The sequence below is a fragment of the Oncorhynchus kisutch genome, linkage group LG13, assembly GCF_002021735.2.
Source record: "Oncorhynchus kisutch isolate 150728-3 linkage group LG13, Okis_V2, whole genome shotgun sequence".
Classification (NCBI taxonomy): domain Eukaryota; kingdom Metazoa; phylum Chordata; class Actinopteri; order Salmoniformes; family Salmonidae; genus Oncorhynchus; species Oncorhynchus kisutch.
In genome coordinates this window covers 59,658,776-59,672,595 of record NC_034186.2, presented here as the reverse complement: position 1 = coordinate 59,672,595, position 13,820 = coordinate 59,658,776, and the positions used below count along the sequence as shown (strand labels likewise).

Genomic DNA, 13,820 nt, shown 5'->3' with positions numbered 1-13,820 from the left:
CACTCTACACACGGATGTTGAATTGTAAATATGTGATAGTGGAGTAGTGGCCTGAGGGAACACACTAAATGTATTCGGTAAAGTGTTATGAATTATGCAATATTTGAAATTGTATATAAATGCCTTAATGTTGCTTAACGAACAGTTCTCATGCTGACGTTGCTTCCAGAGGCAGTTTGGAACTCGGTAGTGAGTGGTGCAACCGAGGACAGATGATTTTTACGCACTTCAGTACTCAGACGTCCTGTTCTGTGAGCTTGTGTGGCCTACCGCTTTGTGGCTGAGCTGTTGATGCTCCTAGATGTTTCCACTTCACAACCGGGGCAGCTATAGCAGGGCAGAAATTTGACAAACTGACTTGTTGGAAAGGTGGCATCCTATGACGGTGCCACGTTGAAAGACACTGATCTCTTCAATATGGGCCATTCTACTGCCAATGTTTGTCTATGGAGATTGCATGGCGGTGTGCTCGATTTTTATACACCTGTCAACAACGAGTGTGGCTGAAATAGCCGAATCCACTAATTTGAAGTGGAGTTAACATTCTTTTGGCCATGTAGTGTATCTAGCTGGCTAGTGAAAGCTAACTTCATAAAATTGCTAAGTGGCTAGTATTACAGAGAAATAAAACATTTTTGTTTTATTTATTCATCAAGAAGGATCAATAGTCTAAATAGATTGATCAAATTCATTTACAAACATTCCTCCTACGAGTCCATCGCTGGCAGATAAAATCAAAGGAAACGCTATGTGTGTTACTCTACACTCTCTCTCTGCTCCTCCACTGACGATACTGACTACACACACACTAGAGCAGGGTTCCTCAACAGAACGAATTTGGGGGGGGGGGGGGGGGGGGGGGGGGGGGGTCAGCAAATCAGCTCCAAGCGATTTTCATTTTGGAAATCTGTTCCAATGTATTACCATGCATAATAGAGAGATATATGTGATGGTATGCAAATGTAAGCCAGGTTTTAAATTGCTGTTGTGCTTCTTGTGGTCAATTTGCAGTCTAGATTTGATTTTTAATTGTGTTCTGGCACCCTGACCATCCGCTCAAAATTTTTTAAGTGTTCATCTTGTTTTAATAAGAAATACTGAACACTGAACAACACAATAAAACGACAAAACGAACAGTCCTGAACGGTGAAACAAAACACAGAACAGAAAATAAGCACCCAAAACTCAAAAGTGAAACCAGGCTACCTAAGTATGGTTCTCAATCAGGGACAACGATTGACAGCTGCCTCTGATTGAGAACCATACCAGGCCAAACACAGAAATCCAAAATCATAGAAAAAAGAACATTGACAATCCACCCAACTCACGCCCTGACCATACTTAAAACAAATACATAACAAAAGAACTAAGGTCAGAACGTGACAATCGTCCCGCGGCTGAATCTAGTTGATGATCCCTGAACTAGAGTATCCAGCTTTCTGCTTAGCATATCTGTACTCTGTGGAGCACCTTGGAAGGAACCTTTTTTTTTTACATGAAAAAAAGAAAAGGAAAAAGAAGGACAAATCTGAGGGGGCTCATACCCTTGTGGCCCCTATGGACATGACACACTGTAATGCCTTCCAGCAGTGTTTGGTTCAATTTCCTTTAGGAAATGTTTTCCGCTACTGTCAGCATTGGAGAAAAAAAGGTGGCAGATAGCCAAAAGAAAATGTTTTTAAAATCGAGCAGATAAAATATTAGGTTCAATCACGTGTGTGTGTGTGTGTGTGTGTGCTTTCCATAGGGAATTATTGGTTTTGTTCTTAAACCCTAATTTTAGGAGCCCATAGATGACTTGACATTTTTGATATTGTACACCAAACACACAGTCCAAATAGACTATATTTCCAAGACGACCACTTTTCCCCCCTCTCTCAGCCAGTGAGACAAGTGTAGGCTATGTTGCTAAACGCACTGAGCACACGTCTACAGGAACTGCGCCGTCAGAGCACAGAAAGCAGTGAGGGAGTGTGCGGCACACGAATGTGCTCAGTGCTGCTATCAGCACTAGAAGCTTGACAGGCGACCAGAGGGGGACACTGATACTGATAGAGGGGGTGAGAGACTCTCTTCCGACGTCGGTGCTGGAACGGATGGGCGCGACATTCGTCCACTAACCGGTAACGGTATATTCCACGGCGGCAAACACTACAGCTATCCAATGCTGGCGGAATTTAGCTGACCGTAGTTGGACACGCAACATTCAGTAAGTTCGTTTATACGGTATTGACATGAATGACATTTTGTAATTTCATCTTTAATTGCAGGGCCCTCATAACATTTAATATATATGGCCTTCTACAAATAGACCTAAACCTTGTGTATTTGGTTACTAAAGAAACAAATGCTTTACACGCAAACTTTATCATCATATTCCGCTTAACCCCTATAGTGTCTTGTTTCCTATGATTGAAGGTGAACACAATTTGGTTGAGAAGTCAATACAGCACCACCCATCGGTTGGTTGAATTGAAAGAGAACATATGCAATTGGGGTGTGACCATCTGTAGCCTAGTTACAGTGTGGACTCACTCATGCAGACCAACATGTAATGTTTACCTTCCTCAAAAAGGCAGCAATGTCATGAATGGAAGTTATTCAGACCAGTGGATAACCGTTGGTTGTTTATGATGACAAACTAACAGTCAGTATTCAGACACATTTTACAGATATGTTTTCCTATAACCAATATATATATATATATATATATATATATATATATTTAATAACACTAGGCCTAATTATATGTAGGCCCTCAAGACTGAGATACACTTCAAAGTTTAGTACCGTGTTTCCAAAGATGATGTGATTGAGTTGATTAGTGTTCCATATAAGCCTATTGTATAACAATGCATGTAGGGTTGAAAAGTGCATTTCATTTCACAGACAAAAAGCGATGTATAACAGGTAGCCCAAATCTAATCTAATTGTATTTGTCACATGTGCCGAATACAACAGGTGTAGACCTTACAGTGAAATGCTTACTTACACGTCCTTAATAACCAACAAGGCAGTTTTAAGAAAAATACCTAAAAGAATAAGAAATAAAGTAACAAATAATTAAAGAGCAGCAGTAAAATAAAATAACAATAGCAAACCCTTAATTATACAGATAAAGAGTAAGCATAAAATGTTTGTTCCACCTATTTAAACACCTTTAGCATCATTACTGAAGTAATGACATGAACCATACAAGAACAGGAAGTCTTCTGACATATCCATATGCTGTACATTCATATACAGTAACCTACACCACACTTGCTTGGCAAAATATGTCCTGAAACAGTTTCACTAATGTGAATCAGCAATGCATGGTCACATGAATATCTGCTGTCTCTAAATATATATAGTCAAATGGGGCGGCAGGGTAGCCAGTGGTTAGAGAGTTGGACTGAAGGACCGAAAGGTTGCAAGTTCAAATCCCCGAGCTGACAAGGTACAAATCTGTCGTTCTGCCCCTGAACAGGCAGTTAACCCACTGTTCCTAGGCTGTCACTGAAAAGAAGAATTTGTTCTTAACTGGCTTGCCTAGTTAAATTAAATTAAATAGTGGTACGTGTCAACATCCTCCTCCTGCCCTACGGTGTAACAGTGTTTTCTAGATTTCCATCATCATGGCAATCCACATCTCAGGGAGGGAGAAGGGAAAAGGAAGGAAGAGCTGGCATTCAAATTCAATGCTGGAGCAGGGCAGCATGAAATATAAATCATCATGTAAACAAATAAACTGCTACCACCAAAGCTTTGGTACACAATTATTTTTATTGTACAGTATACAGTGTTTATTGTACAGTATATTGTGTTTAATTTTTTTATGCTTTTCCGAGTTAAAGTCCATGAACTATAAAATTATGTTGGTCCTGTGCCCTTGACTCTCATTTTCTGAGTAGAAAATTGAAATTATAACCAATTAACCCCTTAAGTGCCTATTGTTTATTTTGTGTCTCTAGCCGTCGGCACCATGATCCCTCGTAGTATGCGAACAGGTGGGATGGACCTGCCAGGGGTGGAGTCAAGGGATGTACCCCTCATTGGCTACCGGCCTTTAGTGTCTGACGATGTTCGCCTCAGCAGCCAATCAGCACAAGTGACTGAGAGTACTGGACTGGACTCCTCTGAGGTTGGAAGTGATTTTATATTTGATTAACTTGATTAGGAACATGTACTGTAAGTAACTAATTCACAGCAATTAACTGCAGTAGTAGTTTCATCTGGGGCGGCAGGTATTCTAGTGGTTAGAGTGTTGGACTAGTAATCAAAAGGTTGCCAGATCAAATCCCTATGCTGACAAGGTAAACATCTGTTGTTCTGCCCCTGAACAAGGCAGTTAACCCACTGTTCCTAGGCTGTCATTAAAAATTTGAATTTGTTCTTAACTGACTTGCCTAGTTAAATAAAGGTGAAGAAAATTGTGATGAAGGATACATCAAGGTGCAGTTGCACTTTAATACCAGTAAAGTTATGGAGGGCACTGTTTCCTGTAAACTTTCTCCAGTGGTCTCATATTAAATAAATTCATCTATGGGGAATCTAACAAATGGCTGATTTGATACAGAAACTGTCCTGGGGCCCCCCTGGGTGCACATTTTGGTTTTTGGTTTCACTACATAGCTGATTCAAATAACCAACTCACCATCAAGCTTTAATGATCACATTCCTCAGACCAACCAGGGTAGGGGGTTAGGGTATTAGAGCGGTGGTCTGTGAAACCGTGGTAACAGGGCTCCCCTACCAGTTCCTTGAGTAAACAGCAGATGCGGTCGGTTGGTTTTCAAAGAACCTCAGGGATTTCAGTCGTTTTGATTTCGAAGACGGACACTAAAGAGGAGGTACTTTCCATCAAGGCATGCCAGTGAATTAGATGATGTTTGACCACCAAGCATTGAATATAATGCTCATGTCTTGAGATTTTCAAGTAGACTACTGTAACATTTTTGCTAAGATGTTGCTTTCTTGAGCATAACTTTTATGACCATATTACATGTATTTTCTAATATAATTGATTTATATCCAGTTGAATTCCCCTAAAACAGAAAGGGTTGTGTTGGTTGTTTTGAAAGTGTGCAAACCTGGACAGGTTGACAGCATGCATGTTTTTCTCATGATGTATAACCTTTGTTTATGTTCCATTGGCCGAGACAGAGGCTGTAAAGGTTTTATCAGACTAGTTGTGGCAGTCCATTATTACTGGGTTATTCTATACTCACACAGACTTGTTGTTATGTCACTAATGTCTGGGTTTTACTCCTTTTCAACCCTAAAGTACGCAGATAATTGTTTCCATTTAAATTCTCGCCTCTTTTATAGGAAAGATTGTGTTTGTGAGATATTATACTACTTAATTTATCAATCAATCAAATGTTTTATAAATGGATTTATAAATCCATTTTTACATCAGCTGATGTCACAACGTGCTGTACAGAAACCCAGCCTAAAAACCCAAACAGCAAGCAATGTAGGTGTAGAAGCACGGTGGCTAGGGAAAACTCCCTAGAAAGGCCAGAACCTAGGAAGAAACCTAGAGAGGAACCAGGCTATGAGGGGTGGCCAGTCCCCTTCTGGCTGTGCCAGGTGGAGATTATAACAGAACATGGCCAAGATGTTCAAATGTTCATAGATGACCAGCAGGGTCAAGTAATAATAATCACAGTGGTTGTCGAGGGTGCAACAGGTCAGCACCTCAGGAGTAAATGTCAGTTAGCTCTTCATAGCCGATCATTCAGAGTATCTCTACCACTCCAGCTGTCTCTAGAGAGTTGAAAACAGCAGGTCTGGGACAGGTAGCACGTCCGGTGAACAAGTCAGGGTTCCATAGCCGCAGGCAGAACAGTTGAAACTGGAGCAGCAGCACGGCCAGGTGGACTGGGGACAGCAAGGTGTCATCAGGCCAGGTAGTCCTGAGGCATGGTCCAAGGGCGAGAAAGAAAGAGAGAATTAGAGAGAGAGAGAGAGAGAGAGAGAGAGAGAAAGAGAGAGAGAGAGAAAGAATTAGAGAGAGAATACTTAAATTCACACAGGACACCGGATAAGACAGGAGAAATACTCCAGATATAACAGACTGACCCTAGCCCCCCATCACATAAACTACTGCAGCATAAATACTGAAGGCTGAGACAGGAGGGGTCGGGAGACACTGTGGCCCCGTCCGACGATACCCCCGGACAGGGCCAAACAGGCAGGATATAACCCCACCCACTTTGCCAAAACACAGCCCCCACACCACTAGAGGGATATCTTCAACCACCAACTTACCATCCTAAGACAAGGCCGAGTATAGCCCACAAAGATCTCTGCCACAACACAACCCAAGGGGGGGCGCCTACCTGGACAGGAAGATCACGTCAGTGACTCAACCCACTCAAGTGAAGCACCCCCCCTAGGGACGGCATGGAAGAGCACCAGTAAACTAGTGACTCAGCCCATGTAATAGGGTTAGAGGCAGAGAATCCCAGTGGAGAGAGGGGAACCAACCAGGCGGAGACTGGTATCAAAAGCAGCACTGAGGTCTAGGAGCACGAGGACAGATACAGAGCCTCAGTCTGATGCCATTAAAAGGTAATTTACCCCCTTCACAAGTGCAGTCTCAGTGCTATGATGGGGTCTCAAACCAGACGGAAGCGTTTCATATACATTGTTTGTCTTCAGGAAGGCAGTGAGTTGCTGTGCAACAGCTTTTTCAAATTTTTTTGAGAGGAATGGGAGATTCGATATAGGCCGATATTTTTGTATATTTTCTGGGTCAAGGTTTGGCTTTTTCAAGAGAGGCTTTATTTATTGCCACTTTTAGTGAGTTTGGTACACATCCGGTGGATAGAGAGCCGTTCATTATATTCAACATAGGAGGGCCAAGCACAGGAAGCAGCTCTTTCAGTAGTTTATTTGGAATAGAGTCCAGTATGCAGCTTGAAGGTTTAGAGGCCATGATTAAATTGGCCGTTCCAATTTTCTGGAAGCTTGCTTCAGAACTCGGGTATTTTCTGGTATAGCAGGGAGCTAGTTTCTTATGACAAATGTTTTTGTTTTTAGGGGTGCGACTGCATCTAGGGTATTCCGCAAGGTTAAATTGAGTTCCTCAGTTAGGTGGTTAACTGATTTTTGTCCTCTGATGTCCTTGGGTAGGCGGAGGGAGTCTGGAAGGGCATCTAGGAGTCTTTGGGTTGTCAGAGAATTTATAGCACGGCTTTTGATGATCCTTGGTTGGGGTCTGAGCAGATTATTTGTTGCGATTGCAAACATAATAAAATGGTGGTCCGATAGTCCACGATTATGAGGAAAAGCTTTAAGATCCTCAACATTTATTCCACGGAACAAAACTAGGTCCAGAGTATGACTGTGGCAGTGAGTAGATCCGGAGACATGTTGGACAAAACCCACTGAGTCGATGATGGCTCCGAAAGCCTTTTGTAGTGGGTCTGTGGACTTTTCCATGTGAATATTAAAGTCATCAAACATTTGAATATTATCTGCTATGACTACAAGGTCCGATAGGAATTCAGGGAACTCAGTGAGGAACGCTGTATATGACCCAGGAGGCCTGTAAACAGTAGCTATAAAAAGTGATTGAGTAGGCGGTGAGGCCTCATTTAACACAGTACATTCATCAGGCTTCATCAGGCTTAAGCCATGTTTCAGTCAGGCCAATCACATCAATATTATGATCAGTGATTAGTTCAATGACTATAACTGCCTTGGAAGTGAGGGATCTAACATTAAGTAGCCATATTTTGAGATGTGAGGTATCACAATCTCTTTCAATAATGGCAGGAATGGAGGAGGTCTTTATTCCAGTGAGATTGCTAAGGCGAACACCGCCATGTTTAGTTTTGCCCAACCTAGGTCGAGGCACAGACACGGTCTCAATGGGGATAGCTGAGCTGACTACACTGATTGTGCTAGTGGCAGACTCCACTAAGCTCCACTGGCTAACAGCCTGCTACCTGGCCTGCACCCTATCTCATTGTGGAGCTAGGGGAGTTAGAGCCCTGTCAATGTTCGTAGATAAGATGAGAGCACCCCTCCAGCTAGGATGGAGTCCGTCACTCCTCAACAGGCCAGGCTTGGTCCTGTTTGTGGGTGAGTCCCAGAAAGAGGGCCAATTATCTACAAATTCTATCTTTTGGGAGCAGAAAACAGTTTTCAACCAGCAATTGAGTTGTGAGACTGCTGTAGAGCTCATCACTCCCCCTAACTGGGAGGGGGCCACAATTGTATGACACTTAGGCCAATGTAATGTCATCACTTTGATATGACAAATCATTATATTCACCCAATAATTGCAGACCGTATCAGTTCAAATTAAGATGAAAACGTGATTGCCATTTATTTGATTGTCTCTTAATTACATGTCAATTAACTCCATCATTTTCCACTGACTAACTCTCATACACTTGCTACTTGGCTTTAGTGCGTAGTGCACATGATGCTCGTCTCATTGGCTTTGACTTCACTTAGCATGCAGTCTCAAGAAACTCCCCGGGGCTATAAAAAGAAGTCACACTGACTCAGGCACCAGCTGCAGTGGTAACTTCCCTCTTGCTCTGTTTGTGTCACATGACATGACCACTGTACTATGTGTCTCGTGTTAAATAATCCATGGGTGGCCACCAGCCAGTGGGTCTATGTGTTGTGTGTTGTACAGCTGCCACATCCCCCACTCCACTCAGATATCATAGGCCGGGTTTCAGAGGATATTCTATCAAGTGGAATTGAATCAAGCCACTTGTTCACTCTTTAATGAGGGAAACTTAGATGCATGTGAATGGATTTAGACAATGGGGTCAGGCCTCACAATGACAATCCATCCCCCCCTGCAGGCAATGAAACTTTTCCACACAGGGCAACATGTTCTTTAGGTCAGGTTTCATAGATATGAGCTACCAGCAGCAACATTTGTTTTGCTGGTATACTGTAGCTTGGTGGAATCATTTCAGTAGTATTTCCACGTATCTTAAAATGGGGCCTATGGTTTGTCATATAGTGCTGTGGTGACCCATATAGTCTACTGAATATTCATTCTGAACAAAAACAACTAAGTGTCTTGCCAATATGACCCTGATAGTTAAAACAACCTTATGAACCAAAGATTTAAAAGGGATTTCAGATAAGACTTTGATATAAGGAAATAGAGCAGCTCTAGAATACCACCAGCGCTCACTTTAAAGAGTAGAGAGGGTACCATGGGATGCACAGATGAAAGCGTGAGAAGAAGAGTGGGGAAGGAAGGGGTGGGAGCCTGAGAGGGAGAGTAGGGAGCAAAAAAACAAACAATAGGCATCTTTAAATAAAACTTCAGAGGATATATTTACGAGCCCCAATTGTACTGCTGTGTAAAGTAGTCAACAATATTGGTTTCAGCGGTGAGATTAGGTTTTCACATGACAATACGCTCCCATTTGCTCACATACCCATTTGATCATACTGTATAACAACAATACTTATTTAAAGAGACATAGCCCAAAATGTCTGATGTTGACGAATAAGTGACAGAAGTAGAACTTGAGACTGTGTAAAGACAGGGGGGGGGGAGATTGAGAGATTGTGAGGCTCTTCCTGCTTTCCCCCCCTGCACCGATGCCTATCGTAGTGGTCAGAGGAGGCCGGGTTGTGAGGAAAAGAGAAAGAGAAAAAATAGCAGCTCGTCACAACCGCACGTTGTGCTTCCTGTGTTTGTCTCCACTCATTATGTACTTCCTCTATGGAGAGAAAAGATGGAAATATAGAGACAAGGAGCATGTTGAATCATGAGAGAGGTTCCACATAAAGAGTATAAACATTGAGTTAACTAGCAGCGATGAGTTAAACTAGCAGCGATGGAAAAAGTGGGCAAACGAAAGAAAACATTGGACAAAATCTGTAAACATGAGCAGACAAAATGGGAGATTTGAATGATGCGGTATCTGAGGAGAGTCAAGCAAATTTCCTTATCAAGATGTTTCTCATGGAATGAACCTCAGCCACTTACTCCCATGATTATTATCATCTGCTCCGTGAGCCAGCTTTTCCTTACAGCGGAGCAGCCAAGTCCTTGTATTGATTGTTGGGGAAAATGCACTCAAACAGATTCAAAGGTTTTGTGCATTTGGTAGAACAGAAACACTGTAGGGATTGTTACATGCCACAATATTAGACATCCTCATTGGTGCCTCCCTGTTCCATCGCCACTCACAGACTGAGATGTGGTGATTGTGGTTGGTTGAGGTTGACACGGATGGTCCCAAGTAAGTGGTTCTACTGTAGGTAACTGTACCAGGAAGAGTTGTGGTTAAACTTAACCTTAGACCTACTGCTTGAGACAAAAACATAATACCATAGAAAAGTAGGCCTACAGTAGACCTATGTTAAAAATGTAAACAAGTTGTATTTTGCCTTACTTTTACAACTGAAGTCTCTTAGAAACAGCGACTGTGCTGTTAGCCTAGTTTGTAACACCCTGATTAGTTGAATGCACAGTGCTACTGTAGGCCTACAGTACAAAGCCTGTAGTCACTGTTTTGTGTGACCTGATGTAGGCTAGCATTGATGACAAGTCCTGTGTATTATATTCTTTCTGTGTACATTAAGGTGAATAAACCAAGGCTATAAATCATCTTCAACTGGTTTGCAGTCCATGTATTTACACAACCTTCCTTCTGTCTGTTGCATAGAGTCATATGTGTGCAGACAGTGTGGTTATAGATGCTGGTAAACAGAGCTACACAGGCTAACAAAGGCTAGTAGTCTATGCTAGCTAGAGTTCAAATCACATTTTATTTGTCACAGGCGCCGGATACCAATGGTGTAAAGTACTTAAGTAAAAATACTTTAAAGTAGTACTTAAGTCTTTTTTGGGGGTATCTGTACTTTACTATTTATATTTTTGACTACTTTTACTTCACTATATTCCTTAAGAAAATATTGTACATTTTACTCCATACATTTTTCTTAACACCCAAAAGTACTCGTTACATTTTGAGTGCTTAGCAGGACAGGACAATAGTCAAATTCACACACTTATCAAACAAACATCCCTGGTCACCCCTACTGCCTCTGATCTGGCGGACTCACTAACCAACATGCTTTGTTTGTAAATGATGTAAATGGATTTCCATAAATAAAATAAAAACAAGAAAATGGGGCCATCTGGTTTGAAAATGATTTATTATTTTACTTTTAATACTTAAGTATATTATAAACCAAATACTTTTAGACTTTTACTCAAGTAGAATTTTACTAGGTGACTTTTACTATTACTTGAGTCATTTTCTAGGTATCTTCACTTTTACTCAAGTATGACTTTTTTCACAACTGCCGAATACAATAGGTGGACCTTACCATGAAATGCTTACTTACAAGCCCTTAACCAACGATGCAGCTCAAGAAATAGAGTTAAGAAAATATTTACTAAAAGAACTCAAGTAAAAAATAAAGTAACACAATAAAATAACAATAACGAGGCTATATTGACTCGATGCTGGTGCGGGGGCACAGGTTAGTCGAGGTAATTGTAAATCTAGGTAAGGGTAAAGTGACTATGCATAGATAATAAACAGCGAGTAGCAGCAGTGTAAAAACAAGGGGGGGGGGGGGGGGGGGGTTCAGCAGTCTTTAGCTGTTAAGGAGCCTTTTGGACCTAGACTTGGTGCCCCTGTACCGCTTGCCGTGCGGTAGCAGAGAGAACAGTCTATGACTTGGTTGACAAGCAGTTGCCATACCAGGCAGTGATGCAATTGGCCAGGATGCTCTCGATGGTTCAGCTGTAGAACTTTTTGAGGATCTGGGGACCCATGCCAAATCTTTTCAGTCTCGTCAGGAGGAAAGGTGTTGTCGTACACTCTTCACGACTGTCTTGGTATGTTTGGACCATGATAGTTTGTTGGTGATGTGGACACCAAGGAACTTGAAACTCTTGACCCGCTCCACTACAGCCCTGTCAATGTTAATGGGGGCCTGTCCGGCCCTTCTTTTCCTGTAGTCCATGATCAGCTCCTTTGTCTTGCTCACATTGAGGGAGATGTGGTTGTGCTGGCACCATACTGCCAGGTCTCTGACCTCCACCCTGCAGGAGGAGATCAGTTGGTTAACATGCTAACAGCCAGACCTAGCTTCTACTAGTGCTAACAGGCTGTAGCCTGAACCAGTCTATCATTGTGAGGCTGTGAAAGTCTTCACCTGTGTGTCAACATGTGCTCACCCGCTAGTGTTGTTAGCCCCTTGAGTAAACAGGGCGTGCTTCCTGCTTTATTCGTTGACTAGGAACATTTATGAAGTCATTAGCATATGTCACATATTAACAGGTCAGTGTCAGAGGATGTAATGATCCTCAGAGCAGGTTTGTTGAAATGTTGATGATGGAGGATGAGTTTAGTCAATTAGGTCTGTCTCTAAATTTACTCTATTCATTGTGGGAAGAGATATAGTCAAACAGGTTTAGTTACACATGTAGGTCATTCACACAGTTAAAGAGAGTAGGAGAGAGGGAAGGAGAGAGTCTGTCTGTCTGTCTGTCTGTCTGTCTGTCTGTCTGTCTGTCTGTCTGTCTGTCTGTCTGCCTGCCTGCCTGCCTGCCTGCCTGTCTGGGTGCGAGTGAGTGTGTGCCTGGGTGCGAGTGAGTAAGTGAGTATGTGTATACGTCTATCTCTGTGTGTGTTATGGGTGTGTTCATGTGACGCAGGCACACAGAGGGAGTGGTCCTACCTAATGACGGCTTCAGGTGTGTTTATGTGTGTTAAGTCCGAGAGCCAGACAAACTGAAAGACAAAGACAAACAATCCCTCGGTCATTGAAAAACGACAGTCAAGGAGACAATAGGAAACTAAAAAGACAGATGAAAGAAAGTGGACAAGATGGTGTTTGTGGCTTTCTTGTGAAGTTCTCAAAGAAGCTAAAGGCTTGTAGCCTGTCTGGACTTGTCGAGACAAAGGTAACTTGTGTTTTTTTGGGTCAATGTCAATCAGGTACAGATAGGGGGGAAAGAGAAAGAGCAACAGACATGAGATCAACAACAGAAACATGCTGCAGTAGGTAGACCAACATGTTCTGAACCTATGTCACGATAATAGACGGACTATGGATTTTTTATTCATCCTTTGTTAAACTAGGCAATTCAGTTAAGAACAAATTCTTATTTACAATGATGGCCTACCCCGGCCAAACCCTATCCCAGACGACGCTGAGCCAATTCTCCGCCGCCCTATGGGACTCCCAATCACGTCCGGTTGTGATACAGCCCGGAATCCAACCAGAGTCTGTAGTGACGCCTCTAGCACTGAGATGCAGTGCCTTAGACCGCTGCGCCACTCGGGAGCCCAAAATAAGATCCTTTCACTACATTAATTGAGCATGGACCTTCAGTACTCCAATTGATTTGAATGAGTGGTTACTGAAGGCACCTCCGCATGTCAAACAGGAAACTGATAGACACGTTATAGGAAACAGCAGTTGTTGCGTAACTGCCTGGTCAGTGGTCCAAAATTACCTGCTTTGTGCTTAATTATAATGCATTTGCACGTATATGTTGACCTGGATATTGTGGTTGGATCTCAACTGAAGGGGGAAGTTAATGCAAAAGGAGGCAATGCCCTAAATAGCTTCTAAACGTGTTGAGGTTGTTGTGGTTTTACATGTCGGTCTCCTGTTTGGGTCACTGGTATGGATTGTTGATGTCAGATTAACGATGATGTCACTGTGTTTTCTCATGCATTTTCTTCAGCATGGAAAATCACATTTTCATGGGTGTAAATGTCAGGGGAAGTGTAAACGGATATATCCATTAACCCCCCCCCCCCCCCCAGGTACATTGCTATTGTACTCACGGTAGGCCTGTTTCATGGAATGGCTCA

The 13,820-nt window shown here is 42.4% G+C and overlaps 1 protein-coding gene across 2 annotated transcripts in view; it reads left to right on the top strand.

Moving 5' to 3' along the window:
* Positions 1 to 1,953: 1,953 nt before the first annotated feature.
* Positions 1,954 to 13,820, top strand: part of LOC109902059 (ral guanine nucleotide dissociation stimulator-like 2) — a 23,314-nt gene continuing 11,447 nt past the window's right edge. Inside the window, exons 1-2 of one of the 2 annotated variants that reach the window (XM_020498117.2) lie at positions 1,954 to 2,209; positions 3,954 to 4,123. In XM_020498117.2, coding sequence (XP_020353706.1) covers positions 3,965 to 4,123 — 159 coding nt within the window. In that variant the 5' untranslated portion in view covers positions 1,954 to 2,209; positions 3,954 to 3,964. Of the gene's footprint in view, positions 2,210 to 3,953; positions 4,124 to 12,561; positions 12,902 to 13,820 lie in introns of those variants that run through there. The other variant, XM_020498118.2, reaches the window with a different exon arrangement.